The following is a 26,477-nucleotide window of genomic DNA, read 5'->3' as shown; positions in this document are numbered from 1 at the left end:
CACCCTCAAACTTGTTTCTGAAGGGAATCCACCCGAGAATTCAGAACAGCTCACCTGAAACTGACCCGGGATCAGTCAGAGACGTCAGCTGATCTGCAGCAGTGACGCCAGCTTCAGGTTCTCCCTGCAGCTCAGAGCCCAAGTACCAACACATGAAACCCAACAAGTCAACAGACACCAAAACATCTCGTCTTTTATCCGACTTTTATTGTTTAGACATCGCTGGAAACACACACACAGTAACACACACACAGTAACACACACACACACACACACACACAGTAACACACACACACACACACACAGTACACACACACACACACACAGTAACACACACACACACACACACACACACAGTAACACACACAGTAACACACACACACACACACACACACAGTAACACACACACACACAGTAACACACAGCGACAGGTTTGTGAGTTTGTTCTGAAACATGTGGTCGTTCGCAGCAGGCCCCTCCAGGCTTCTGTAGTTGTAGTCCAAACACCCTGTTTGTAGTCTTTCAGGGGAACCTGGACTCTGAATTATTAAAACGTGTAATTAATGAGTTGGAGGGCCACAAACGATTACATCATCAGGTCTGAACCTCGTCACAGGAGAAACACCAAGAACTAAAGCCTGGATCCGTTACAGAGTCCAGACCTGAAGATCAGACCTGGACCAGAAGAGGCCAGAATCAAACAGAAAAGAGGTCTGAGAACAGAACGAGTTCAGGTCCAGTTTATTTAAAGTCCTCCAGGTACACACAGCCTGACCTCTGACCTGGCCAGGTGAGGTACAGAACAGAATCACACCTGGACACACCGGAACAGGTTCAGAGAGCTTCTCTGGTCCCTCGACTGGAGACCAAACGTTCAGGGCTTCAGCAGGTCCGTCCAGAGGGACCAGGTCCTGATGGATCCGCATCATCAGACCAATCAAGTCTGACTTGTGTTAATAAAGAAAACAAACAGAAACCTGCAGGATTCTTGGAAAGTCCAGAACGTTAGGGGGGCGGCGGTGAAATGGTTTAGTCCCAGAACGCTTCCTGTTGGCACAACGTGTTCCCAGCCTGCCAACCTCTGACCCCGGGCGGCCGACGGTAGCTGTGCTTGATGAGGGCGGGGCGGCCGGACCCTCTATTTGTGGCGGCTGCCTCTGCGCTTCATGGCGGCCGTGCACTGAGGACAGAACCACTTCCCCTTGGGAGCCTCGGTCAGGCCCACGCAGCCGTAGTGGAACCACTCGATGGGACACTGCAGACACAGGACACATGGTCAGAACTCCCGGTCCCGGATCAGAGACTCGAGCGGTCCGATCGCTCGCCACCAATCACTCGCAAATCAATCATACTCACGTCTGTGTTGTCGCAGCCGACCATCTCTCCGTAGGACACCTGCAAAACATCGAGACAACACCTGATCATTACTGGCCAATACAGGACACACGACATCACAGCCACGTCGCTCAGTGATTGGCCAGCTGTCCGTCCCCGTACCTGGTTACAGATGCAGTACCGGGGCTCGTTGGGGTCGTAGGTCCAGTCCACCTGACTGTTGGCCTCGGCCTCCGGCAGCGCTGAGGCCTGCTGGGAAAGTTCCTGAGCCAGCGCAGACGACGAAGAGCAGGAGGACAGGGAGGAAGAGGAGGAGGAGGAGGAGGACTGGTGGTTGGAGGACTTGATGCTGCTTCTGAGAGACAGGAAGAGCAGACGTGTGTTGTGAACATGTGTAACACACCTGGATCTTCTCATCACACACCGACTCCTGGTCTTTATCGCCCCAGGTACCTTCAGGGTCGTGTTTCCACGGCGCCGCGGTCAAGTTAGCAACAATAAACACGCGACATCCGGTTAGACTTTCAAAATAAAACTAGCGGTTAACGTTGTGTCGTAGCCCGGTGACGCTGTGCGTGCTAACAGCTGCGATCTGTCTCGCAGATCGAGCGAGTCGACGGCGTAGCCTGACACTCCCCAAACATCTAACTACATGTCGCGCAGCTTCCGCCGCAACGTCACCAAAACAAATTAACAGGTCTTACTTGGACTTGCGGCCCCTGGAGTCAGAGGCGGCGGTGGGGGTGAGGGTCTGGGTGAGGGTGGAGGCCAGAGCGGAGGAGGAGTACCCGGCGCTGTCCCGGGCCAGGGCGAACTCTCGGCCCAGCTGGAAGTCGTTGTTCTTGATGGCCTCGTAGCTCGCCTTCAGACTGGACGTCCTACGGCCCTCCTTCATCTGAGCACGGGGACAGACACCATCAGCAACGCCAGGTTCATCACCTACAACATGCTGCGCTGAGAACGATGACCACAGTAATGGTCCTGGCATTTGAGTCCCGGAAACACTGACCTGAGCGGTGGCCTGCACGGCCTGAGCGGCGGCCATGGTGATGGCCCCGGCCCCAGCCCCGGGGCCCGCGGGCAGGGAGCTCAGGTTGTAGGAGGCCAGAGGCTGAGAGGAGTTCACGCTGTACACGTTGTTGGTGGCCGAGGTCGTGCTGTTGGTACGGCAGCCTGCACAGGACACAACTCAATGTCAGCTGTACACTCAGGTGAAGGGGGGCAAGCATGTGTGAGCGTGTGTGCTACCTGGTGTGCTACCTGGTGTGCGTGTGTGCTACCTGGTGTGCGGGTGTGCTACCTGGTGTGCTACCTGGTGTGCGTGTGTGCTACCTGGTGTGCGTGTGTGCTACCTGGTGTGCTACCTGGTGTGCGTGTGTGCTACCTGGTGTGCTACCTGGTGTGCGTGTGTGCTACCTGGTGTGCTACCTGGTGTGCGTGTGTGCTACCTGGTGTGCTACCTGGTGAGCCTGGTGGGCGTGTGTGCTACCTGGTGTGCTACCTGGTGAGCGTGTGTGCTACCTGGTGTGCTACCTGGTGTGCTACCTGGTGTGCTACCTGGTGAGCGTGTGTGCTACCTGGTGTGCTACCTGGTGAGCGTGTGTGCTACCTGGTGTGCTACCTGGTGTGCTACCTGGTGTGCTACCTGGTGAGCGTGTGTGCTACCTGGTGGGCTACCTGGTGAGCGTGGTGTGCGTGTGTGCTACCTGGTGTGCTACCTGGTGAGCGTGTGTGCTACCTGGTGTGCTACCTGGTGAGCGTGTGTGCTACCTGGTGTGCTACCTGGTGAGCGTGTGTGCTACCTGGTGTGCTACCTGGTGAGCCTGGTGGGCGTGTGTGCTACCTGGTGGGCTACCTGGTGAGCCTGGTGGGCGTGTGTGCTACCTGGTGAGCCTGGTGGGCGTGTGTGCTACCTGGTGAGCCTGGTGGGCGTGTGTGCTACCTGGTGGGCTACCTGGTGAGCGTGTGTGCTACCTGGTGGGCTACCTGGTGAGCGTGTGTGCTACCTGGTGGGCTACCTGGTGAGCGTGTGTGCTACCTGGTGGGCTACCTGGTGAGCGTGTGTGCTACCTGGTGGGCTACCTGGTGAGCGTGTGTGCTACCTGGTGGGCTACCTGGTGAGCGTGTGTGCTACCTGGTGAGCCTGGTGAGCGTGTGTGCTACCTGGTGAGCGTGTGTGCTACCTGGTGAGCGTGTGTGCTACCTGGTGAGCGTGTGTGCTACCTGGTGGGCTACCTGGTGAGCGTGTGTGCTACCTGGTGGGCTACCTGGTGAGCGTGTGTGCTACCTGGTGGGCTACCTGGTGAGCGTGTGTGCTACCTGGTGGGCGTGTGTGCTACCTGGTGGGCGTGTGTGCTACCTGGTGGGCTACCTGGTGAGCGTGTGTGCTACCTGGTGTGTTCTCCTTGGAGGCGTCCGATGTGAGCGTGGACAGCAGAGCTTCAGACTTGAACTTCTTCTCAGGAACGTGTTCTGTGGTGTGGTGAGTTGGGGCGCTGTACTTCCTCTCTGTCGTGACACAAAGACCACAGACGCTCTGAGTGAAAACATTAAACTGAGAGATGAAGCTCTGCAGAATGTTTACTGTTGAATCAAGCTGTCGGTCTCTGAATGACCTTTGACCCGGCTCTACTGGTCCGACACGCTGCTGGTGACGGGGGGGGGGGGGATCCAGGACCAGAGTTTGGTATCGTTTGGGTTTTTTACGACTCCGGTGCCAAATAAATCCTTTTAAAACGATACTTTAAACATTAAAGAGAGGATGTTTAAAATAAAGGTTTTAAATTCTTTAACTTGAACATATTAACTGTTTAAGGTGCACGTCAACAGTCTGCAGCAGAGAAGTAGAAAATCTATTTTAACCTGGTCTTCTTAAGCTTCGCTGCTGTATTTAGGCCTGTTTGTGTTCGTATCACCTCCGTCAAAGTTCCAAGCGAGCTGAGGGATACTAAAATGTGATGTGAAAACACAGCAGACTGCTGACTGGTCAGAGAGAATCGTCTCTATTCACTGCATCATCATTACTGCACCAGACAGAGGCCAGCAACAGAAAGTTTTATATTTTACAGTTTTCGTATGGAATTTCATCACTAAATCCACTTCTGAGAAGAGCACAGCCAAAGTGAGGCGAGCTGAGCTGGTGCTGGAAAAGCAGCTTAAGTGGCACCGAAATGACCAGATGAGGTCATATAGGAGCCGGTTCCATGTTGGTACCAGGTTTGTGTACCCAACCCTATCCAGGACCGACCCAGCGCCTGAAGAGGAGGCAGTACTTACTCTCGGCTGCCGTGTGAGAGTGGACGTGGTGGTTGTTGACCGGCTGAGACGGACTGTCCATCTCTAAAGATCCTGAGGAGCAGAAGAAGAAGAAGACAGTTAAAGACACTCTGCTTCCTCAGCTCTAAAGGACTCATCAGCGTTCAGGACTGGAACGTGTCTCACGTCTCTCCAGGATCTCCGTGATGCCGGCGTTGTCGGCCTCCAGCTCCATCTTGAACTTGGCCAGTTCCTGGTCCAGTTTACGCAGGTGACGGTCCACCTGAGAACAGAAACCAAACGAACTGAGGACGATACAGGAGAGACGTTTCACCTCCGTCTGACTACATGTAAGACAGACTGAGCCGAGGACACCGGCTCTGACATGGAGGAGGTGTCTGACCGCCCTCTGGTGGACGCTGACGTGAATAACAGGGCAAACCTTCCTTCACTGTGAATAAACTTAGATATAATCACCAACATGACACATTAATAGATATATAATAGTGATCTCTGACAAACTGATGCTCACCAAGTCATAAATCTGATTGGCCAGCTGCACCTTCTCGTCTGCATCTTCCAGAGCTTTGTAATAATCCTGAAACACAGATCTATAATGAACTCTCTGCAGCTTCAGCGCTTCCTCCTCAGAACTGATCGGCGAGTCAGACGCACCTTTTTGATGACCTCCATCTGTTCTTCTCTCCACTCCGGTTTGTTCTTCTTGGCGTTGACGAAGAACTCGATCACCTTCTGCTCCAGCTGATCGGTGGCGTCTGCACAAACACAATCATTATATTATTATTAGCATTTTATATTCAGCTCACTTCAGGTCCAAAACTTCTGTTTAGGTCAGAAACTAAGTCGACTTAAACGGTGATGGACATCCTTGTCCTGGGACCAAACTGTCACAGTGTTTTCACCGAGGCTGGATATAAAGATGGCTGCTGCATCTCCACTTCCTCCCTCTGTACCTAAATATCCTGGAGACGCCCGCCGCCATCTCGAGTCTGAGGTCAGGGTCTAAATCTGCAGAGACGTCCGCCTGTAACTGCGTCTCCACAGCAGCAGGGGAGCTTCGTGCTGTGGAGGTTGGTTGTTAATGAGCTTTTGAACGTGGAACCAAATGATCGGCAGCTCCTTGTTCCTTTACCTGCTCCGTGATGTGACAAAAAATTCATTTCAATATAGAAATTATTTTGTAAATTCAATCAATATCCACCGCCATGACGAATACCATGGTAGAGTGGGTGTGGATTAGCAAACTGACGCTACTAGCTGCCGCAAAGCTAACATGAGGGACCACAACAGCTCCAGACAGGCGATAGATGTCGACTTCAACCTGACCTCACCGCGGTGCAAAGCGCTGTCCCCTCACCAAAATATTACAGTAAAGTGTGGAATTGGCGACACGACCATATAAACAATGGAGCATAATCGTAGACGACAGACGTTTTTCTATCGTCACATGTCCAATCTATGAAAAGGCTATGATGAAGTCTGTGACGCCGTCTGCATCAGGACTGCACGTGCTGATTAGTTCCATAGTTGATCAAGCAGGAAATTATTTCTCGATTAATTTATGAGATGTTGTAAAAGCAGAGAGATCTCGGTTTCTCCAAAGAGTCCAAGTCTTGTTACGTCCGACCGACCGTCTAAAAACCACCGATGTTCAGTTATTAATAATTTCAGCTTTAATGAAAGTCAGCTGTTATTGTTAACATTCATCCTGTTGCTTTATTTAGATTTGTTGCATATTACTGACCACTGTCTGTCCAGGACATTAAAACTCTGCTCTCTAACTGCCACATATTCCTAATTATTCTTATACACTTTGTCAATTTTATAATTTATGTATGTATGTAAGTGCAAATCCACATGTAAATAACGGCAACATTGTTTTGTTTTACACACCCAGATTTATAATTATTCTGTCCACTGTATGTTTATCTCTATGTGCAGCACGAGATGAAATAAATAACATTAAAGTTAACAAACTTATAAAAGTGCACCAGTAGCTCATAGTTACACACATCTTAATATTGCTCCGTTTAGATTTGTTTATTTTATTCTGAACAACGTTTCATTATTATGTCTATTCCTGATTAAGAAAGTGAGCAACTGTGACACAAGAAACCGCCCCGGGAATAAATAACTTGTGATTATTGTGATGGGAGACAGTGATCTGCTAATCTGAAGTACAACAGGACAGAGCAGGAGGAGCTCCGCATGTACGGCAGTAAATAATAAATATGTAAATAATCTAAAACTTCAGTCTGTTGCTAGGTGACGCGGTTAGCCTGCTGTGCTAACTGGGAGCTAATCTAAATAATGTCGCCGTATGTTTCAGAGAGCCGTCAGAAAGCTGTTCGCTGTGTGTCCATGTGGAACCGGGTGCTCGGTACCCGGCGGTTCCGTTACGTACTCTGAACCTGCAGGTCCATCTCCCTCATTTCCGTAAACCTGTCGCGGAGGTCCATGGGAAGCTGCTCGATCACTGCAGGAGAAGAAGAAGACGTTAGCACGGCTAGGCTAACGGCCCGGACGGCTCGGCCCGGATAATAACACACATTCAATACACAAAACGCGCCAAAAACACCTGCAACGCTTTGTTAGAGTCAGACACTCACTCTCGAGATAATCCTCCAGGTACAACATGGCGGAAAATTCGACGTTTTCAGCGTTTTATGAAACGGATCTGATCTTTCAATATGGCGCCGCCAGCCGCTGAGTCGCTCAGAAAAAAATACCCGAAATGCTGAGGTCAGAGACGGTGACGCGGGCGGCTGCCTGGGTTCTGATTGGCGGAAACTCACGCGTGCGTTGTTTGGCGTTGTAGGAACAGACGCCTTATGGGAGTTGTAGTTCAACACGTGATCCGCGCTTTTCTCTTGTAAAAATATCCTCAACTGAGTCCCCGAATGATTTTATTCGATTTATTAACTTATTTTATTGAGCATTTCCACCTTTATGTCAGGATTAAACATTAGTCACCAGCCTATATTGATCATATTTGGTAAATTCACACCATTAATTACACATTTTTGATCTCTTCACTTTTTCTGTATTTATATTTCTATAGTTATTCTAAAGTCTGTGATATACTGCATACTCTAATTAATGTTTTATTGCCGTTGTAAAGCACCTTGTTTGGTTTAAGTGTGCTAGATAAACTGATATTTATGTTTATGTGTTGTTAAGCACACATTTTTATAAATATACCAAGGCAAAGTCCTCATATGTGAAAATGTACCTGGCAATAAACCTGATTCTGATTACATTAAAAAAAAAAAAAAGCTAATTTAAGATTCCGCGGTCTATTCGTCCACAAGTAGCCTCATGCAGTGAAATACCTAACCCAAAGGAGAAAAATGTAAAATGATATAATACTTAGATATTGTATTCTGTCATTTGAGTCTTAAAGTCTACATAACATATAACAGCATGTATCAGCAGGTGAGGAGGCTGAGTACAGAGCTGTGGTGGGGGACTTTGATTGTGACAAAGACTAAGGAGCTGGTTGTGGATCTCAGGAGAGCCAAGGCACCAGTGACCCCTGTTTCCATCCAGGGGATCAGTGTGGACAGTGTGGAGGACTACAAGGACCTGGGAGTGACCAAGAACACTGAAGCCCTCTACAGGAAGGGCCAGAGGAGGCTGAGGTCCTTCAACATCTGCAGGACGATGCTGAGGATGTTTTATGAGTCTGTGCTGTCCTGTTTGCTGTTGCATGCTGGGGCAGCAGGCTGAGGGTAGCGGACGCCAACAGGCTCAACAAACTGATCCAAGGCCAGTGACGCTGTGGAGTGGAGCTGGGCTCTCAGAGAGGAGGATGCTGTCCAAGCTACTTGTCATCCTGAACAATGTCTCCCACCCGCTCCATGACGTGCTGCTCAAACACAGGAGCACTTTCAGTGACAGACTCATCCCCCATAATGCACCACAGAGCGCCACAGGAAGTCCTTCCTGCCTGTGGCCATCAAACTTTATAACTCCTCCCTCAGAGGGTCAAACACTTAGACCCTCAGTTGTTAAACTGGACCTTGTAGTGCAGTACTTCACATCCTGTGCAATATTGCTCCTCTCATTATCACTACTACTTCTTCAGTACTGTTCATCAGTTCTATTAATAGTGTAAAATACTGAGCACATCCACACTCCTTTATTTTATTTTTCTATTATTATTCTATTTCTTAATCGCACTGATCTGCAAGTCAGAAATTGTAATAATGAACTTCCCCTCAGGGATCAAGTATTTCAGATAAACCTTTATTGATCTCCAGCAGGGAAAATGGGTTGTTGCAGCAACACAAGGGCAGAAAATAGAGAAAGTGAAAAGAAATAGGAGATGTAAATAAAGCTCGGGCCTGTAGAGGCTGTGGTCTCATTGCTGGACAGTCTGATGGCACCTGGTGGGGTGAGAGTCATCCAGGATGGGTTTGATCCTGAACTTCACCCTCCTGTCTGTCCAGTTCCAGCCTGAGTACAGAGCCGGTCTTCTTTACCAGCTGGTTGAGTCCGCAGGCCTCAGCGGCCCCGGTGCCGGCACCCCAGGGCTCACATAGGCCTAGACAGGTCTGCAGGAGCCTGTTGTACACACTGAAGGATCTGAGCCTCCTGCTCTTCCTGAACAGGGTGTCAGAGTTGTGATACCAGTCCAGTTTTTCTTGAACCTGTATGTCCACCCTCCTCACTCCCTCTCCCTGAATGATAACTGGCACAGGGGCCTCCTGCTCTTCAGCCAACATGGGAACATTTCACAACTAGAATTATTAAATTCCAAACTGAGGAATCAGCATCCTCAGGCTGTTTTATTTTTGTGTGCACATTTACAGAGAGTTTTCTGTTGTTCTTGTATTTCTGCTGAACAGCTTTTAAGAGCACTTTGTTAAATAAAGTTTCTTATTTTTATATTAACTAGGCTCTATCTGAGACTTTTGTTGTGACTCTGAAAGCTCTGATGTGAAAACCCTGCCGCTGTTCTGCTGTTTACGCATCCTTTATCTATCTGGCAGATTGTGTCCACATACTTTTGGCCATAAATTGATATATGCACGTTATTAAGCGCCATGTTTCCCTCTGCATGCTGCTGTCCTGCCGGCAGAGGCCTCCATGTGTCCCTGCAGCTTCATCCTCTTCAACACAACAACACTCTCAGCCTGTTGGCCCGCTGACCCCGCGGCTCTGCGGCTGGAGGCGGACACATTCCTCTGTCCTCCCCCAGGACTCACTGACTGCCGGGGGAGGGAGGGAGGCTGCTGCACGCAGTTAATTAGTGAGGAAGAAGAAGAAGCGGCAGGACGGGACGGGACAGCGCACCGCCCCTCCAAACTGCTGCAGGCTCCGGCTACAACCGCAGCCAACCCTCCGGACTCCAGCTCGACAGTTTGGAGTTTTGAGGCTGCTGAAGGAAAGTTTACGCGTCACAGTCTGATTGTAGAGAGGATTTAACGCAGACTGGTGGATCTTTGTTAAGTGTAGTCTAAAGTCTATTTTGAGTAGGCTAGTGTTTTTAAGCTTTGGAGTTTCGGTTTGAAGTTTTTGGGTCACAGAAGAAAAGCAATGCAATCGCGTGGATCCGCGTGAAGTGTTTTTTAACTGATCCGCGCGGTGCGCTAGTGTCAGCACCGAACCCTCCATCACCCCGGCGGGGCTGAGGGAAAGTAAGAAACCACCTGTTGTGAAAGTTTCCTGGAGCCTCTCACGGATAAACACGAGCTGCTAAAACAAGACACCGGACGGAGCCGAGTGGGAGACGCGCAGAGAGCGGAATGCGGTTTTTACGCACGGAGCAGCCGCAGATTCCGAGAAGGGGCTCCTCTCTAATGAGTGATTATCTCCGCACACATCTCTCCGGGCTCTGTGTTGTGTGTTGGCAGTGAAAATGTTGCCATGGTGCCCCGGGCTCAGATGAGCTGGACCCCGGAGTTCCGGTCGGGATGGCTCGGGAGGACGCGGTGAGGTGTCTGCGCTGTCTGCTGTTCGCGCTCAACCTGCTGTTCTGGGTGAGAACTTTGTCTCACTCTGTCAGGGGCTGGAGCTGATTCTGATAGCTTTATTAATCACTAATCGATCATGACAGCAAAAGAGAGCATAATACGAAAACAGCATGTGACTTAATAACGTGCAAAACTAAAACAATCAGGTTAGAACTTCACATCTTTCCACATGCCTGTTTGACATGTGGAAACCTTTTCATATGTAAAAATGTGGCTTTCACGCATTTCACATGTGTGAATTTCACCAATAAACACCTGTGATTTTATTGCATGTGAAGATCAGATATTTATCAAATGTGAATTTACACATTTCACTTTTATCCACATGTGCTTTAACATGCAACGTCTCACATGCCAAATAACTTAACATGTGATAATTGACATGGTAGTTAAGATCACAACCTCACACATTTCATGTTATAATTTCACATTAATGTTTAGAAATATTAACAAAATATATTAACATGTATTTTCAAATAAGAAACCAAAGACCCCCATTTTAAGTCCATCACCTGCCGATACTTCAGACAGCTCGGATCCTCACATGGGATCACCCAGGTGAAGGTTTCTTTTAAAATAACAGCTTCATGTTTAACAGTTTGCTCAGCTCTGCGCAGCTGATGAAAACTCAACACAGGCTGAAAGTAGCAGCTAACTGTGAGGGCTACTGCTCGGGTCAGATAGTTAGCTGGAACATAAACTGGTGAAGGATTTAACCTCAGCTGCTAAACGGACTCCAAACTGTCTGGAAAGCTAGAAACCTGCACATTTCTCACCTCGACCTTCTTCTTCAGGTCCGAATCAGTTTTCTGTACTGTCTTTCTCTACACGTCTGGGCAAATTACTGAGGAAGCCACAATCAGAGGCAGCACTTTTCATGATGCCATTATGTAGGCCCCTCACAAAGTATTTTACAGTTTTTTAAACTAAAAAATATAAAACATTAGTATTTTGACGCAAAATTTGAAACTATTTTCATCGACCCTATGAAATACAGATTACATAATTCTAATATGTATTTTAAATACATGAGCCACCTTATGGAATTATGTTGTAGCACCATAACTTAAATGCAGTAGTTGAGTAAATGTACTCAGTAACCCTTTCCACTTGTAAAAGTTTGGCTTGAAAGTTAGAGTTTTCAGTGAATACTAAAGTTTCAGTGAAAGTTAGAGTTTGTAGAGAAAGTTAAAGTTTCAGTGAAAGTAGGCCACGTCTGTCTGTGAGAACATGTTTCACATACTGAGATGTTATTTGTAGGCAGCAGAAACTGATCCATGTGTGTTTATATGTTTGTGTCCAGCTGATGTCAGCATGTGTGCTGGGAGTGGCAGCCTGGATCAGAGACCCCTTGAACACCGTCCTGACCCTGACAGCCCACACCAGGTGAGTCTCACACAGACAGACAGAGCTCAGGTAACACAATCAGACCTGATCCTGATGAGGAGCCTCAAGGTCTCAGTCTGCTTCACATAAACCAGGTCGTCTGACATCACCCTGCCTCTCTCTCCAGTGTCTGAGTCTCTGTGTTGTTGTCTCGACATCTCACATGTTCAGTCTCTCCTGGAGATGTTCAGTGGTGACCTCATGAAACCTTCGAACCTACTTCCTTACCTCTACGCAGCTGACCAATCACAGCATGACCTGGGTGTGATGTCAGATTGTCTGTTTCAGAAAGTTAGAAGAATGATCATATGTATTTCCCAGCATCAACGAGTCTGTCTCAGCTGCTTGGTATTTATAGTAATCCTTATAAGTCACCTTCATACCTGACTCCAGCATGATAAAGCAAATCTTATTTATCTCATGAAGAAAATAAAGAACATTTTAAAGAGGAAAGTTTAATGAAAGAGTCAAAATGCATGCAGAATATTGTCCTTCTAAGTACTTTTCTAAAGTGCATTTTACAATGAGACTGACATTTTGGCACAGATGACGTAATTACACAGGACATGTGTTAGTGAAGAACAGTGTCCAGGACCTGGATCCTGAGTGAACTGGTCTTTGTGTAAACCCAGTGAGGACTCTGACAGAGCCGAGCTGCTGGATTAACAGCGCTGCAGCAGAGAGATAAATATAGAGACGTCTGGACTGTATTTGTATCTCTGTGTCTGCAGGTTGGAGGAAGCAGCCATCCTCACTTATTCTCCAGCTGTTCATCCTGTCATCATCACTGTGTGCTGCTTCCTCATCATCGTGGCCATGGTGGGATACTGCGGCACGCTCAGATGTAACCTGCTGCTGCTGTCCTGGGTACGTTTTCACCCAGACCGCTTTTTATTAGTGTTTGCATGCAAATGTTGTCACATGCAACATGTTGACTTTACCAGATCCTCCTGGACTCTGCATGAACGCAAATGTACGCTTTACACTCTCATTGAGTTGCGGTTGATGATGAAAACAAATTTGTAATAAACACAATGAACGTTAAAAAGTTAAAATGTACATAAATCTGCAATATTTGCTCTCATGTAGAAGCAGTTACACGTGTTGGATGTTTCGATGTCAATCTGAATCAAACAGGTGGAAAAATGATTTAAAGGATAGTTTCAGTATTTTTAAACCTGGGCTCTGCGTTCCCACATGTTGGTGTTGCAATGACTTGTAGGTACAGAAGGTCCTGAATCGTGCAGTAGATGCTTCGGTCGGCAGCTGCAGCGGCTCCAACATATTCCTTTGTCAAAACAGCATCCACAGAAAGAGCTTCTTTCTGCCGCCGACAGGCTAAGACTGTTTTACCAGGTGTCTGACAACATCATGGAAAGGATCCCTACGAGGGACTCCTGGTGACAGGAAGACGCCTGTGGAAACGAGGGAAAGGGGTTTGTCTCTTCTCTCCAGCAAAATGTTGCAACTGCTGCAGCCGGTTAGTTATTCCAACACCAACATATGTGAAGGTTTAAAAACACAGAAATTTAATCATTCCTGACAAAAGTTTTCGCCACATTTTCCAGCCCAAAGTTGCCACTAGTGTCTCAAAGTCACAGTGTGATTGCGGTCTATCGTAAATGAGGTTGGGGAGTAATCTGATTACTCATGTGATGAACATGAACAGATTTTACAGTCAGCAGGTTCCTGCAGCAGGTACACAACATTACCCGTCGCTTGTGTCTAACCTTAATACAACATGAACTCTGAGCATCAGCTGCAGGACGAGCTGCTGAATCCTCCTCATTAAATCAAGTCAAAAGTCTGAACGGAGGTCAGTCTGTGATCCAGATCACCTCTCTGCTGCTACCTGAGTGGGCGGGGCCAGGTGTCAGGTGTCTGTATTGTCCCACAGAGGAGATAAGACGGTCCCTTCAGCCTGTCTCTGAAAGACGAGACGCTGGGACACAGAGTGCAGCTGCAGTCTGCTGAATGGACTCCCAGAGGGGGTGATGGGAAATCAACACAGACTTCAGGAAGTGCACCCACCCTACCTGAGTCACCCCCGAGACACCTGGGAAACCACATCACAAAGGAAACAACTGCTCCAACTCACCCCGTCCACAGACCAGCTGCTTGTAAGACTGTTCTGAAACCAGCTCAAGTACTGAACGTCTGTTCAGATAAGAATGCAGATTAACATGTGATCAGTTTATAAACTGCACATTGTAGCTGCACTTTGACAATGTTCAGATTCATCTTAAATGAATCAGGAATAAAATTCCAATAATACATATTAATTAATTGGATAACTTCTGCATAATGAGGGATTTTACTTCATACTTTAAGTAGTAGTAGTAGTAGTAACACTGTGGTATCAGTACTTTTACTGAAGTAAAAGATCAGAGTACTTCACCATCCCTTCTGAAACACTGCAGATGGATGATTTATCAGCTGAAGGTAAAACTCCAACGGAAGCTGAAGTCACCTCAGACTCACAGCCAGACGTGGCTCTAACACTTGTAGAGGTGTAATGCAGCTTCCGGATGTTTCTGATGGGTCATTTAGAGACACATGATTCACACAAAGCACGTCATTAATCTGATCTGATCAAACCTGTGATCATCTTCTGTTTCCATGCAGCAGATCTGAGGTCAGATATTTCTGTCTGTTGGGAAACCAGGAAAAGGTCGATTATAAATAGTCATAAAGACACCAAACTCCTCCGACTAAACTTAAGCTCGGCTGCTTCGTCCACACTTCCTGTTTCCACTCAGTACATTTACTGATGAAGATGTTTCTGTTCAGGATCAGCGGGTGTTACAGTGTGTATTACAATGTGTGTTACAGTGTGTTACGGTGTGTTACAGTGTGTTACAGTGTGTTACAGTGTGTGTGTGTTACAGTGTGTTGCAATGTGTTACGGTGTGTTACAGTGTGTTAGAGTGTGTGTTACAGTGTGTTAGAGTGTGTGTTACAGTGTGTTACGGTGTGTTACAGTGTGTATTACAATGTGTGTTACAGTGTGTTACAGTGTGTGCTACAGTATGTTACAGTGTGTTACGGTGTGTTACAGTGTATGTTACAGTGTGTTACAGTGTGTAATAGTGTGTTTCAATGTGTGTTACACAGTGTTACAGTGTGTTACAGTGTGTGTTACAGTGTGTTACGGTGTGTTACAGTGTGTTACAGTGTGTTACAGTGTGTGTGTGTTACAGTGTGTTGCAATGTGTTACGGTGTGTTACAGTGTGTTAGAGTGTGTGTTACAGTGTGTTAGAGTGTGTGTTACAGTGTGTTACGGTGTGTTACAGTGTGTATTACAATGTGTGTTACAGTGTGTTACAGTGTGTGCTACAGTATGTTACAGTGTGTTACGGTGTGTTACAGTGTATGTTACAGTGTGTTACAGTGTGTAATAGTGTGTTTCAATGTGTGTTACACAGTGTTACAGTGTGTTACAGTGTGTGTTACAGTGTGTGTTACAGTGTGTTACAGTGTTACACAGTGTGTTTCAATGTGTGTTACACAGTGTTACAGTGTGTTACAGTGTGTTACGGTGTGTTACAGTGTGTTAGAGTGTGTGTTACAGTGTGTTACAGTGTGTGTTACAGTGTGTTACAGTGTGTTACGGTGTGTTACAGTGTGTTACAGTGTGTTAGAGTGTGTGTTACAGTGTGTTAGAGTGTGTGTTACAGTGTGTTACAGTGTGTGTTACAGTGTGTATTACAATGTGTGTTACAGTGTGTTACAGTGTGTTACGGTGTGTTACAGTGTATGTTACAGTGTGTATTATAATGTGTGTTACAGTGTGTTACAGTGTGTAATAGTGTGTTTCAATGTGTGTTACAGTGTGTTACAGTGTGTGCTACAGTATGTTACAGTGTGTTACGGTGTGTTACAGTGTATGTTACAGTGTGTATTATAATGTGTGTTACAGTGTGTTACAGTGTGTATAACAATGTGTGTTACAGTGTGTAACAGTGTGTTTCAATGTGTATTACACAGTGTTACAGTGTGTTACGGTGTGTTACAGTGTGTTACAGTGTGTGTGTGTTACAGTGTGTTGCAATGTGTTTCAATGCGTGTTACAGTATGTTACAGTGTGTTACGGTGTGTTACAGTTTGTTACAGTGTGTGTGTGTTACAGTGTGTTGCAATGTGTTATAGTGTGTCACAGTGTGTTAGAGTGTGTGTTACAGTGTGTTGCAGTGTGTGTTACAGTGTGTTACAGTGTGTTACAGTGTGTTACGGTGTGTTACAGTGTGTATTATAATGTGTGTTACAGTGTGTTAGTGTGTTACAGTGTGTGTTACAGTGTGTTACAGTGTGTGTTACAGTGTGTTGCAGTGTGTGTTACAGTGTGTTACAGTGTGTATTATAATGTGTGTTACAGTGTGTTACAGTGTGTTACAGTGTGTGTTACAGTGTGTTACAGTGTGTTACAGTGTGTGTTACAGTGTGTGTTACAGTGTGTTGCAGTGTGTGTTACAGTGTGTTACAGTGTGTATTATAATGTGTGTTACAGTGTGTTACAGTGTGTGTTACAGTGTGTAGCAGTGTGTGTTACAGTGTGTTACAGTGTGTGTTACAGTGTGTTGCAGTGTGTTACAGTGTGTTACAGTGTGTGTTACAGTGTGTTGCAGTGTGTGTTACAGTGTGTTACAGTGTGTTACAGTGTGTTGCAGTGTGTGTTACAGTGTGTTACAGTGTGTGTTAGTGTGCGTTACAATGTGTTACAGTGTGTTACAGTGTGTTACAGTGTGTGTTACAGTGTGTTACAGTGTGTATTATAATGTGTGTTACACAGTGTTACAGTGTGTTACAGTGTGTTACGGTGTGTTACAGTGTGTTACAGTGTGTTAGAGTGTGTGTTACAGTGTGTTACAGTGTGTGTTACAGTGTGTTACAGTGTGTTACGGTGTGTTACAGTGTGTTACAGTGTGTTAGAGTGTGTGTTACAGTGTGTTAGAGTGTGTGTTACAGTGTGTTACAGTGTGTGTTACAGTGTGTATTACAATGTGTGTTACAGTGTGTTACAGTGTGTGCTACAGTATGTTACAGTGTGTTACGGTGTGTTACAGTGTATGTTACAGTGTGTATTATAATGTGTGTTACAGTGTGTTACAGTGTGTAATAGTGTGTTTCAATGTGTGTTACAGTGTGTTACAGTGTGTGCTACAGTATGTTACAGTGTGTTACGGTGTGTTACAGTGTATGTTACAGTGTGTATTATAATGTGTGTTACAGTGTGTTACAGTGTGTATTACAATGTGTGTTACAGTGTGTAACAGTGTGTTTCAATGTGTGTTACAGTGTTACAGTGTGTTACGGTGTGTTACAGTGTGTTACAGTGTGTGTGTGTTACAGTGTGTTGCAATGTGTTTCAATGCGTGTTACAGTATGTTACAGTGTGTTACGGTGTGTTACAGTTTGTTACAGTGTGTGTGTTACAGTGTGTTGCAATGTGTTATAGTGTGTCACAGTGTGTTAGAGTGTGTGTTACAGTGTGTTGCAGTGTGTGTTACAGTGTGTTACAGTGTGTTACAGTGTGTTACGGTGTGTTACAGTGTGTGTTACAGTGTGTATTATAATGTGTGTTACAGTGTGTTAGTGTGTTACAGTGTGTGTTACAGTGTGTGTTACAGTGTGTTGCAGTGTGTGTTACAGTGTGTTACAGTGTGTATTATAATGTGTGTTACAGTGTGTTACAGTGTGTTACAGTGTGTGTTACAGTGTGTTACAGTGTGTGTTACAGTGTGTGTTACAGTGTGTTGCAGTGTGTGTTACAGTGTGTTACAGTGTGTATTATAATGTGTGTTACAGTGTGTTACAGTGTGTGTTACAGTGTGTAGCAGTGTGTGTTACAGTGTGTTACAGTGTGTGTTACAGTGTGTTGCAGTGTGTTACAGTGTGTTACAGTGTGTGTTACAGTGTGTTGCAGTGTGTGTTACAGTGTGTTACAGTGTGTTACAGTGTGTTGCAGTGTGTGTTACAGTGTGTTACAGTGTGTGTTAGTGTGCGTTACAATGTGTTACAGTGTGTTACAGTGTGTTACAGTGTGTGTTACAGTGTGTTACAGTGTGTATTATAATGTGTGTTACAGTGTGTTACAGTGTGTGTTACAGTGTGTTACAGTGTGTGTTAGTGTGCGTTACAATGTGTTACAGTGTGTTACAGTGTGTTACAGTGTGTGTTACTGTGCGTTACAATGTGTTACAGTGTGTTACAGTGTGTTGCAGTGTGTGTTACAGTGTGTTACAGTGTGTAGCAGTGTGTGTTACAGTGTGTTACAGTGTGTGTTACAGTGTGTTGCAGTGTGTGTTACAGTGTGTTGCAGTGTGTGTTACAGTGTGTGTTACAGTGTATTGCAGTGTGTGTTACAGTGTGTTACAGTGTGTTACAGTGTGTTGCAGTGTGTTACAGTGTGTTACAGTGTGTTGCAGTGTGTTACAGTGTGTTACAGTGTGTTACAGTGTGTGTTAGTGTGCGTTACAATGTGTTACAGTGTGTTACAGTGTGTTACAGTGTGTTGCAGTGTGTGTTACAGTGTGTTACAGTGTGTAGCAGTGTGTGTTACAGTGTGTTACAGTGTGTGTTACAGTGTGTTGCAGTGTGTGTTACAGTGTGTTACAGTGTGTGTTACAGTGTGTTGCAGTGTGTGTTACAGTGTGTTACAGTGTGTTACAGTGTGTTGCAGTGTGTTACAGTGTGTTACAGTGTGCGTGACAATGTGTGTTACAGTGTGTTACAGTGTGTTGCAGTGTGTTGCAGTGTGTGTTACAGTGTGTTACAGTGTGTTGCAGTGTGTTACAGTGTGTTACAGTGTGTGTTACAGTGTGTGTTACAGTGTGTGTTACAGTGTGTAGCAGTGTGTGTTACAGTGTGTTACAGTGTGTTGCAGTGTGTTACAGTGTGTTACAGTGTGTGTTACAGTGTGTTACAGTGTGTGTTACAGTGTGTGTTTCAGTGTGTAGCAGTGTGTGTTACAGTGTGTTACAGTGTGTTACAGTGTGTAGCAGTGTGTTACAGTGTGTTACAGTGTGTTACAGTGTGTGTTACAGTGTGTGTTACAGTGTGTTGCAGTGTGTGTTACAGTGTGTTACAGTGTGTTGCAGTGTGTTACAGTGTGTTACAGTGTGTTACAGTGTGTTACAGTGTGTGTTACAGTGTGTTACAGTGTGTGTTACAGTGTGTGTTACAGTGTGTAGCAGTGTGTGTTACAGTGTGTGTTACAGTGTGTTACAGTGTGTTACAGTGTGTAGCAGTGTGTGTTACAGTGTGTTACAGTGTGTTACAGTGTGTGTTACAGTGTGTGTTACAGTGTGTAGCAGTGTGTGTTACAGTGTGTTACAGTGTGTGTTACAGTGTGTTACAGTGTGTGTACTGTGTGTTGCAGTGTGTTACAGTGTGTGTTAGTGTGCGTTACAGTGTGTTACAGTGTGCGTTACAATGTGTTACAGTGTGTTACAGTGTTTTACAATGTGTTACAGTGTGTTACAGTGTGTTGCAGTGTGTGTTACAGTGTGTTACAGTGTGTAGCAGTGTGTGTTACAGTGTGTTACAGTGTGTTGCAGTGTGTGTTACAGTGTGTTACAGTGTGTTGCAGTGTGTGTTACAGTGTGTTACAGTGTGTTACAGTGTGTTGCAGTGTGTGTTACAGTGTGTTGCAGTGTGTGTTACAGTGTGTTACAGTGTGTTGCAGTGTGTTACAGTGTTACAGTGTGTGTTAGTGTGCGTTACAATGTGTTACAGTGTGTTACAGTGTGTTACAGTGTGTTACAGTGTGTGTTACAGTGTGTTGCAGTGTGTGTTACAGTGTGTTGCAGTGTGTTGCAGTGTGTTACAGTGTGTTACAGTGTGTGTTAGTGTGCGTTACAATGTGTTACAGTGTGTTACAGTGTGTTGCAGTGTGTGTTACAGTGTGTTACAGTGTGTTGCAGTGTGTTACAGTGTGTTACAGTGTGTGTTACAGTGTGTAGCAGTGTGTGTTACAGTGTGTTACAGTGTGTGTTACAGTGTGTTACAGTGTGTGTACAGTGTGTTGCAGTGTGTTACAGTGTGTGTTAGTGTGCGTTACAGTGTGTTACAGTGTGCGTTACAATGTGTTACAGTGTGTTACAGTGTGTTACAGTGTGTGTTACAGTGTGTTACAGTGTGTGTACAGTGTGTTGCAGTGTGTTACAGTGTGTGTTAGTGTGCGTTACAGTGTGTTACAGTGTGCGTTACAATGTGTTACAGTGTGTTACAGTGTGTTACAGTGTGTTGCAGTGTGTTACAGTGTGTGTACAGTGTGTTGCAGTGTGTTACAGTGTGTGTTAGTGTGCGTTACAGTGTGTTACAGTGTGTTACAGTGTGCGTTACAATGTGTTACAGTGTGTTACAGTGTGTTACAGTGTGTGTTACAGTGTGTTACAGTGTGTGTACAGTGTGTTGCAGTGTGTTACAGTGTGTGTTAGTGTGCGTTACAGTGTGTTACAGTGTGCGTTACAACGTGTTACAGTGTGTTACAGTGTGTTACAGTGTGTTGCAGTGTGTTGCAGTGTGTTACAGTGTGTGTACAGTGTGTTGCAGTGTGTTACAGTGTGTGTTAGTGTGCGTTACAGTGTGTTACAGTGTGCGTTACAATGTGTTACAGTGTGTTACAGTGTGTTACAGTGTGTTGCAGTGTGTTGCAGTGTGTTACAGTGTGTTGCAATGCATTTGTGTGTGTGTGTGTGTGTGCGCGCGCTATAAACGGGCTCTACAGCGTCAGTTTGCTGATATGTCGAGGACACTCACAGCCATCTTCACTGCACTGTGTGTGTGAAGCAGTTTGTACACTTTAATAGCTTTACATCTGACAGGAGAACGTACAGAGAACATAGAACCGATCCAGATGTGTTAGCAGAAACACCAAACTGTCAAACTCGTTAAAGTCACAGTTAAGTGTTTTATCAGCGGCGTGTTGTTAGAATCACGCGAGGAAGCGCCAGGTGAAGTAAGATAAACTTAGTTTAACGTTTTCACCCAAACGCCTCTCAGGCTGAACTCTGTCTTTCCTTCTGCTTCAGTATTTCTGCAGCCTGCTGGTGATCTTCTGCGTGGAGTTGGCGAGCGCTGTGTGGACCTACGACGAGGTGAGAAAACTCTTTCCTCCTCGTCACAACCCAAAGCTGCAGAGAACAGTCTGAAATATTACTTATTGTTCAGAGCCAAACTTTTACAATCTGAACATCAAATCACTGAAGTGCCACAGCAGCTTTCTCTCACAAAACCACAACATCCTGCAAATGACTTTATTTTCAAATGTCTAATTTCCTCCTGAAATGATCTTGTAATATTCAAATATCTCTTAAAATTATAACTTTTTCTTGGTAAATCATAAATGAATCTGAGAACAACAGCAACTTGTTGTGTTAACCCTAACCTTTCCTCATGAATTCAGAATTACGCCGTCATTCAGATGTTTTTGTCCCGACACGCTGAAGTTTCTCACTTTCATGAAGCATGTGAATATTTGATCCTCCGCTGGACGTCTCAAACCGACCAATCAGAGAGGAGCTAGTGAGCAGCTGCAGATATATTCAGCTGCTGGTAGAAACTGAAGTTACGCTGCTAAGAATAACCAGAAATGTCAGACACGAGCGGCTCGCTGCTGCTCTCAGGTCAGATCCTGTTTCACCATCAGCAGTTACTACACACACACACACACACACACACACACACACAACTACTACAGAACATGAAGCTAATTAAATCAGGTGAACATGGACAGGATCTTCAAAGAAACAGCAGTAGAAGAAGAAGACGCTCCTGGGGTTGAACAGGTGGAGTCTTCATTAGAAGGACAAACAGCAGCTGTGTGTTTGTACCTGCAGGCCAACTTCACTATCTCACCTGTGCCCCATCTCTGCAGGGCTCATCTGCCTACAGGGGGTTGTGGGTATTGTAGTCAGTGTGAGTGTTGTTTTATCAGGATTGCAGATAGCTGAGGCACCTGGCTGATGATTATCACGGGGGGGGTGACTCAGAGGTCACATGTTGACAGGTGAAGACTTCAGGTGTCCAGAAACTGCAGAAAAGACCTGAATGAATCCAGATTTGGCGAAAGCCAGAGAACGTCAGGACTCAGTGGACCTTTCTGTGAATCTGATGATCCTTCCTCCGGCGCCACCTTCAGGACAACCTGTGCTCGTGTACGCAGGAAGAACGAGTGGCCCTGCAGCCCAGAAGCAGCTGGTTTACAAACCTCACATTAGCTTCCAGTCCTGAAATCCGGTTTTCCAGAACCTTTGGGGAAAGTCTTTTCCCTACGAAGCTAAATTAAAAATAAACTAATAATAAGACTGAGGACTTTCTCTGTGTGATTAGAGAAAACAGAAAGGTAAGAGGAGTCCTGCATTCAAATGTTTTCCCATCAAAATGAACTTCGTGTGGCAAAAGCAAAAGAACAGAATAACAAATATTCTGTTATGGATGATCATTAATGACGTGTTCATCACTGTAATCTGTAACGTGTTAGAAACGTTAAGTCCTCATCCGCCCGTCTGTCCGTCTGTCCAGCCCGCGGTGCAGCGCTCTGACATGATCAGCCTGAAGTCTCGGATGCCCAACTTCGGCCTGCAGCGTTACCAGTGGCTCACACACACCTGGAACAGCTTCCAGACAGAGGTCAGAGGTCACGCACACACACACACACACACACACACACACGCTGTTGTCATGTGACCTGACAGCTGTGTGTTTACCTGTGCACAGTTTAAATGCTGCGGGGTGATCTACTTCACCGATTGGCTGGAGATGACAGAGATGGAGTGGCCACCTGACTCCTGCTGCTCCAATCAGTATCCAGGATGTGCTCGCCACGCCCACTACCACGACCTCAGTGACCTCCACCAAGAGGTGAGCCACCGCCACCTCTCATTGGACGATTGAACCATCACACGTTATCTTCTCTGATCGTCTCATAAAGAGTCAGAGCTGAAACCTGAAATGTGAAGTGAGTCTGCAGGGAGTGTGTACAGTGTGTACAGTGTGTGTACAGTGTGTGTACAGTGTGTACAGTGTGTGTACAGTGTGTGTACAGTGTGTACAGTGTGTTGCAGTGTGTGTTACAGTGTGTTGCAGTGTGTGTTACAGTGTGTTGCAATGTGTTACAGTGTGTTACAGTGTGTGTTACAGTGTGTGTACAGTGTGTACAGTGTGTTGCAGTGTGTGTTACAGTGTGTGTACAGTGTGTACAGTGTGTTACAGTGTGTGTTACAGTGTGTTGCAGTGTGTGTTACAGTGTGTTGCAATGTGTTACAGTGTGTTACAGTGTGTGTTACAGTGTGTGTACAGTGTGTACAGTGTGTTGCAGTGTGTGTTACAGTGTGTGTACAGTGTGTACAGTGTGTTGCAGTGTGTGTTACAGTGTGTTGCAATGTGTTGCAATGTGTTAGTGTGTTACAGTGTGTACAGTGTGTACAGTGTGTACAGTGTGTTGCAGTGTGTTACAGTGTGTTGCAATGTGTTGCAGTGTGTTACAGTGTGTGTTACAGTGTGTGCAGTGTGTACAGTGTGTGTACAGTGTATACAGTGTGTATACAGTGTGTGTACAGTGTGTATACAGTGTGTACTGTGTGTATACAGTGTGTATACAGTGTGTATACAGTGTACTGTGTGTATACAGTGTGTGTACAGTGTGTATACAGTGTGTATACAGTGTGTATATAGTGTGTACTGTGTGTATACAGTGTGTGTACAGTGTGTATACAGTGTGTGTACAGTGTGTGTACAGTGTGTACTGTGTGTATACAGTGTGTATACAGTGTGTATACAGTGTGTGTACAGTGTGTATACAGTGTGTGTACAGTGTGTACTGTGTATACAGTGTGTATACAGTGTGTATACAGTGTGTACAGTGTGTGTACAGTGTATACAGTGTGTATACTGTGTATACAGTGTGTATACAGTGTGTATACAGTGTGTATACAGTGTGTACAGTGTGTGTACAGTGTGTATACAGTGTGTACAGTGTGTGTACAGTGTATACAGTGTGTATACAGTGTGTACTGTGTGTACTGTGTGTATACAGTGTGTATACAGTGTGTATACAGTGTGTATACAGTGTGTACAGTGTGTGTACAGTGTATACAGTGTGTACTGTGTATACAGTGTGTGTACAGTGTGTATACAGTGTGTACTGTGTGTATACAGTGTGTGTACAGTGTGTATTCAGTGTGTGTACAGTGTGTATACAGTGTGTATACAGTGTGTACTGTGTGTATACAGTGTGTGTACAGTGTGTATTCAGTGTGTGTACAGTGTGTATACAGTGTGTATACAGTGTGTACTGTGTATACAGTGTGTGTACAGTGTGTATTCAGTGTGTGTACAGTGTGTATACAGTGTGTATACAGTGTATACAGTGTGTATACAGTGTGTACTGTGTGTATACAGTGTGTGTACAGTGTGTATTCAGTGTGTGTACAGTGTGTATACAGTGTGTATACAGTGTGTACTGTGTGTATACAGTGTGTGTACAGTGTATATTATTTAGAACTGTAGTTGAATCATTAAACAGTCCCTGCAGAACTCGGCGGGCCTCTGGCCTCGGGCCCCTGGCCTCGGGCCCCTGGCCTGCATATTTAAACCAGCTGTCTTTCCTGCAGCTGAATTTAAACGTATTGAAGGTGACCTGCTCACATTCGGCTGCTGACCAATAAAAGAAGTCGTTTCTCAGCCTCAAAGCGTTTCTTTGGTTTCTAATGAAAGTCACGTGACTGACGGCGGTTTGATCTTCTGTGTTTCAGGGCTGCGGTCCAAAGATCTACAGCTTCATTCGAGGGACGAAGCAGCTGCAGGTGTTGCGTTTCCTGGGCGTGTCCATCGGCGTGGCTCAGATCCTGGCCATGGCGCTCACCCTCACGCTGCTCTGGGCGCTTTATTACGGGCGAAAGTCTCCGGAACTGGACTCTGCAACACCGCCGCCGCCAGATGACTCCACCCCCCTCACGGTGACACATGGCCCCTCAGCTGAAGCGTCCAAGACAGGCTGCAACCGCACAGATCGAAGCTGCACTAGCATGGCCGCCGCCGCCACCGCCGCCGCCGTCAGGCCGAGCGGACTCCAGTTTGAGATGGAGCGTCTGTCGTAGCCTGAACTCAGCCGAGGAATCCAAAAGATATTCTGGGCTTCTTCCAGTGGTTTAATCCATCGATTCTGTCAGAAATAATAAGCTCAGACCCGTCCTCCCCAAATCTTCACCTTCGGTTTTATTTCACCCGGGACTGAGCGTTTGCTTCCCGACTGCTTCGTTTCCTGTCTGATCTTCTGTCAGTGGCGTCACCTGGAGATACAAGCTTTTTATTTCTGACAGAAACGATGGAACAAACTACATAAATGTGACGGAGTTATGAGTCGCTGCAGAGTTGAGGAGCTGACTCTGCAGAAACCCGGTGGATTCTGGGACTTGTTGCTTTTCACTGGACGCCGTTATGAACCGAAGCACTAAAGGAAACGACCACAGAAACTTTGGCTTGGTCACCACTAAAGAGACGACAGACTGTTAAAAAAAGCTTTTCAGCCAGAGTGTCAGAACAAGACGGCGTTGTTGCTGGTGGCGGCGTGTCAGGACCCACTGGAACCTCAGCACACGTGCTCATCAGAGCTGTACTTGTGAAAATGTGCATGGTGTTGAATGATGAATAATATTTGTTATCGAAGCGTTTGATCGTTTTCCCACTGGAATAAAAACCGAGCATTAAAGCAGGATCACGCTGATCTGTCCTCAGAACAACTGTTTGACTGGGGGGACAGGTGGGACAGGTGAGACAGTCGGGACAGGCGGGATAGGGGAGACAGGCGGAACAGGGGGGACATGTGGGACAGGCGGGACAGGGGAGACAGATGGGACATGTGAGACAGGTGGGACATGTGGGACAGGCAGGACATGTGAGACAGGTGGGACAGGGGAGACAGGTGGGATAGGTGAGACAGGTGGGATAGGTCAGACAGGCGGGACATGTGAGACAAGGCGGGACAGGGGAGACAGGTGGGACAGGTGAGACAGGCAGGAAAGGTGGGATAGGTGGGACAGGCGGGATAGGCGGGACAGGTGGGATGGGGGGACAGGGGGGATCGGTGGGACAGGTGGGATGGGGGGACAGGCGGGATAGGGGAGACAGGCGGGACAGGGGGGACATGTGGGACAGGCGGGATAGGCGGAACAGGCTAGACAGGTGGGATCGGGGGACAGGCGGGACAGGGGGGATATGTGGGACAGGTGGGACAGGCGGGACAGGGGAGACAGATGGGACATGTGAGACAGGTGGGACATGTGGGACAGGCAGGACATGTGAGACAGGTGGGACAGGAGAGACAGGTGGGATAGGTGAGACAGGCGGGACATGTGAGACAAGGCGGGACAGGGGAGACAGGTGGGACAGGTGAGACAGGCAGGAAAGGTGGGATAGGTGGGATAGGCGGGACTGGTGGGATGGGGGGACAGGCGGGACAGGGGGGATATGTGGGACAGGCGGGATAGGCGGGACAGGCT

At 46.5% G+C, this 26,477-nt stretch overlaps 2 protein-coding genes across 2 annotated transcripts; one reads left to right on the top strand and one right to left on the bottom strand.

Annotated features, from left to right (window-relative positions):
* Positions 1-724: 724 nt before the first annotated feature.
* On the bottom strand, positions 725-7,368 carry LOC119895520 (inhibitor of growth protein 3). The gene is made up of 12 exons (XM_038708685.1): positions 7,221-7,368; positions 7,016-7,087; positions 5,266-5,366; positions 5,123-5,188; positions 4,777-4,873; positions 4,612-4,683; positions 3,727-3,843; positions 2,345-2,508; positions 2,040-2,230; positions 1,498-1,690; positions 1,357-1,395; positions 725-1,255 (listed from the first exon to the last, which is right to left on the bottom strand). The coding sequence occupies exons 1-12, from the start codon at positions 7,246-7,248 to the stop codon at positions 1,139-1,141; spliced, it is 1,257 nt and encodes a 418-aa protein (XP_038564613.1). The 5' UTR covers positions 7,249-7,368; the 3' UTR covers positions 725-1,138.
* Positions 7,369-9,730: 2,362 nt separating this feature from the next.
* On the top strand, positions 9,731-25,693 carry LOC119895523 (tetraspanin-12-like). Its single transcript, XM_038708695.1, has 7 exons — positions 9,731-10,595; positions 11,893-11,975; positions 12,707-12,842; positions 21,009-21,074; positions 22,501-22,608; positions 22,696-22,839; positions 24,732-25,693. Exons 1-7 carry the CDS (start codon positions 10,530-10,532, stop codon positions 25,074-25,076), a joined length of 948 nt encoding a protein of 315 aa, XP_038564623.1. The 5' UTR covers positions 9,731-10,529; the 3' UTR covers positions 25,077-25,693.
* The last annotated feature ends 784 nt before the right edge of the window (positions 25,694-26,477 follow it).

The sequence above is a fragment of the Micropterus salmoides genome, unplaced genomic scaffold, assembly GCF_014851395.1.
Source record: "Micropterus salmoides isolate LMB-PRFRI ecotype aquatic unplaced genomic scaffold, ASM1485139v1 Ms_hic_scaffold_9, whole genome shotgun sequence".
In the NCBI taxonomy this organism is placed as follows: Eukaryota; Metazoa; Chordata; class Actinopteri; order Centrarchiformes; family Centrarchidae; genus Micropterus; species Micropterus salmoides.
The sequence above is the reverse complement of the archived record's forward strand: the minus strand, read 5'-3'. Positions and strand labels throughout refer to the sequence as shown.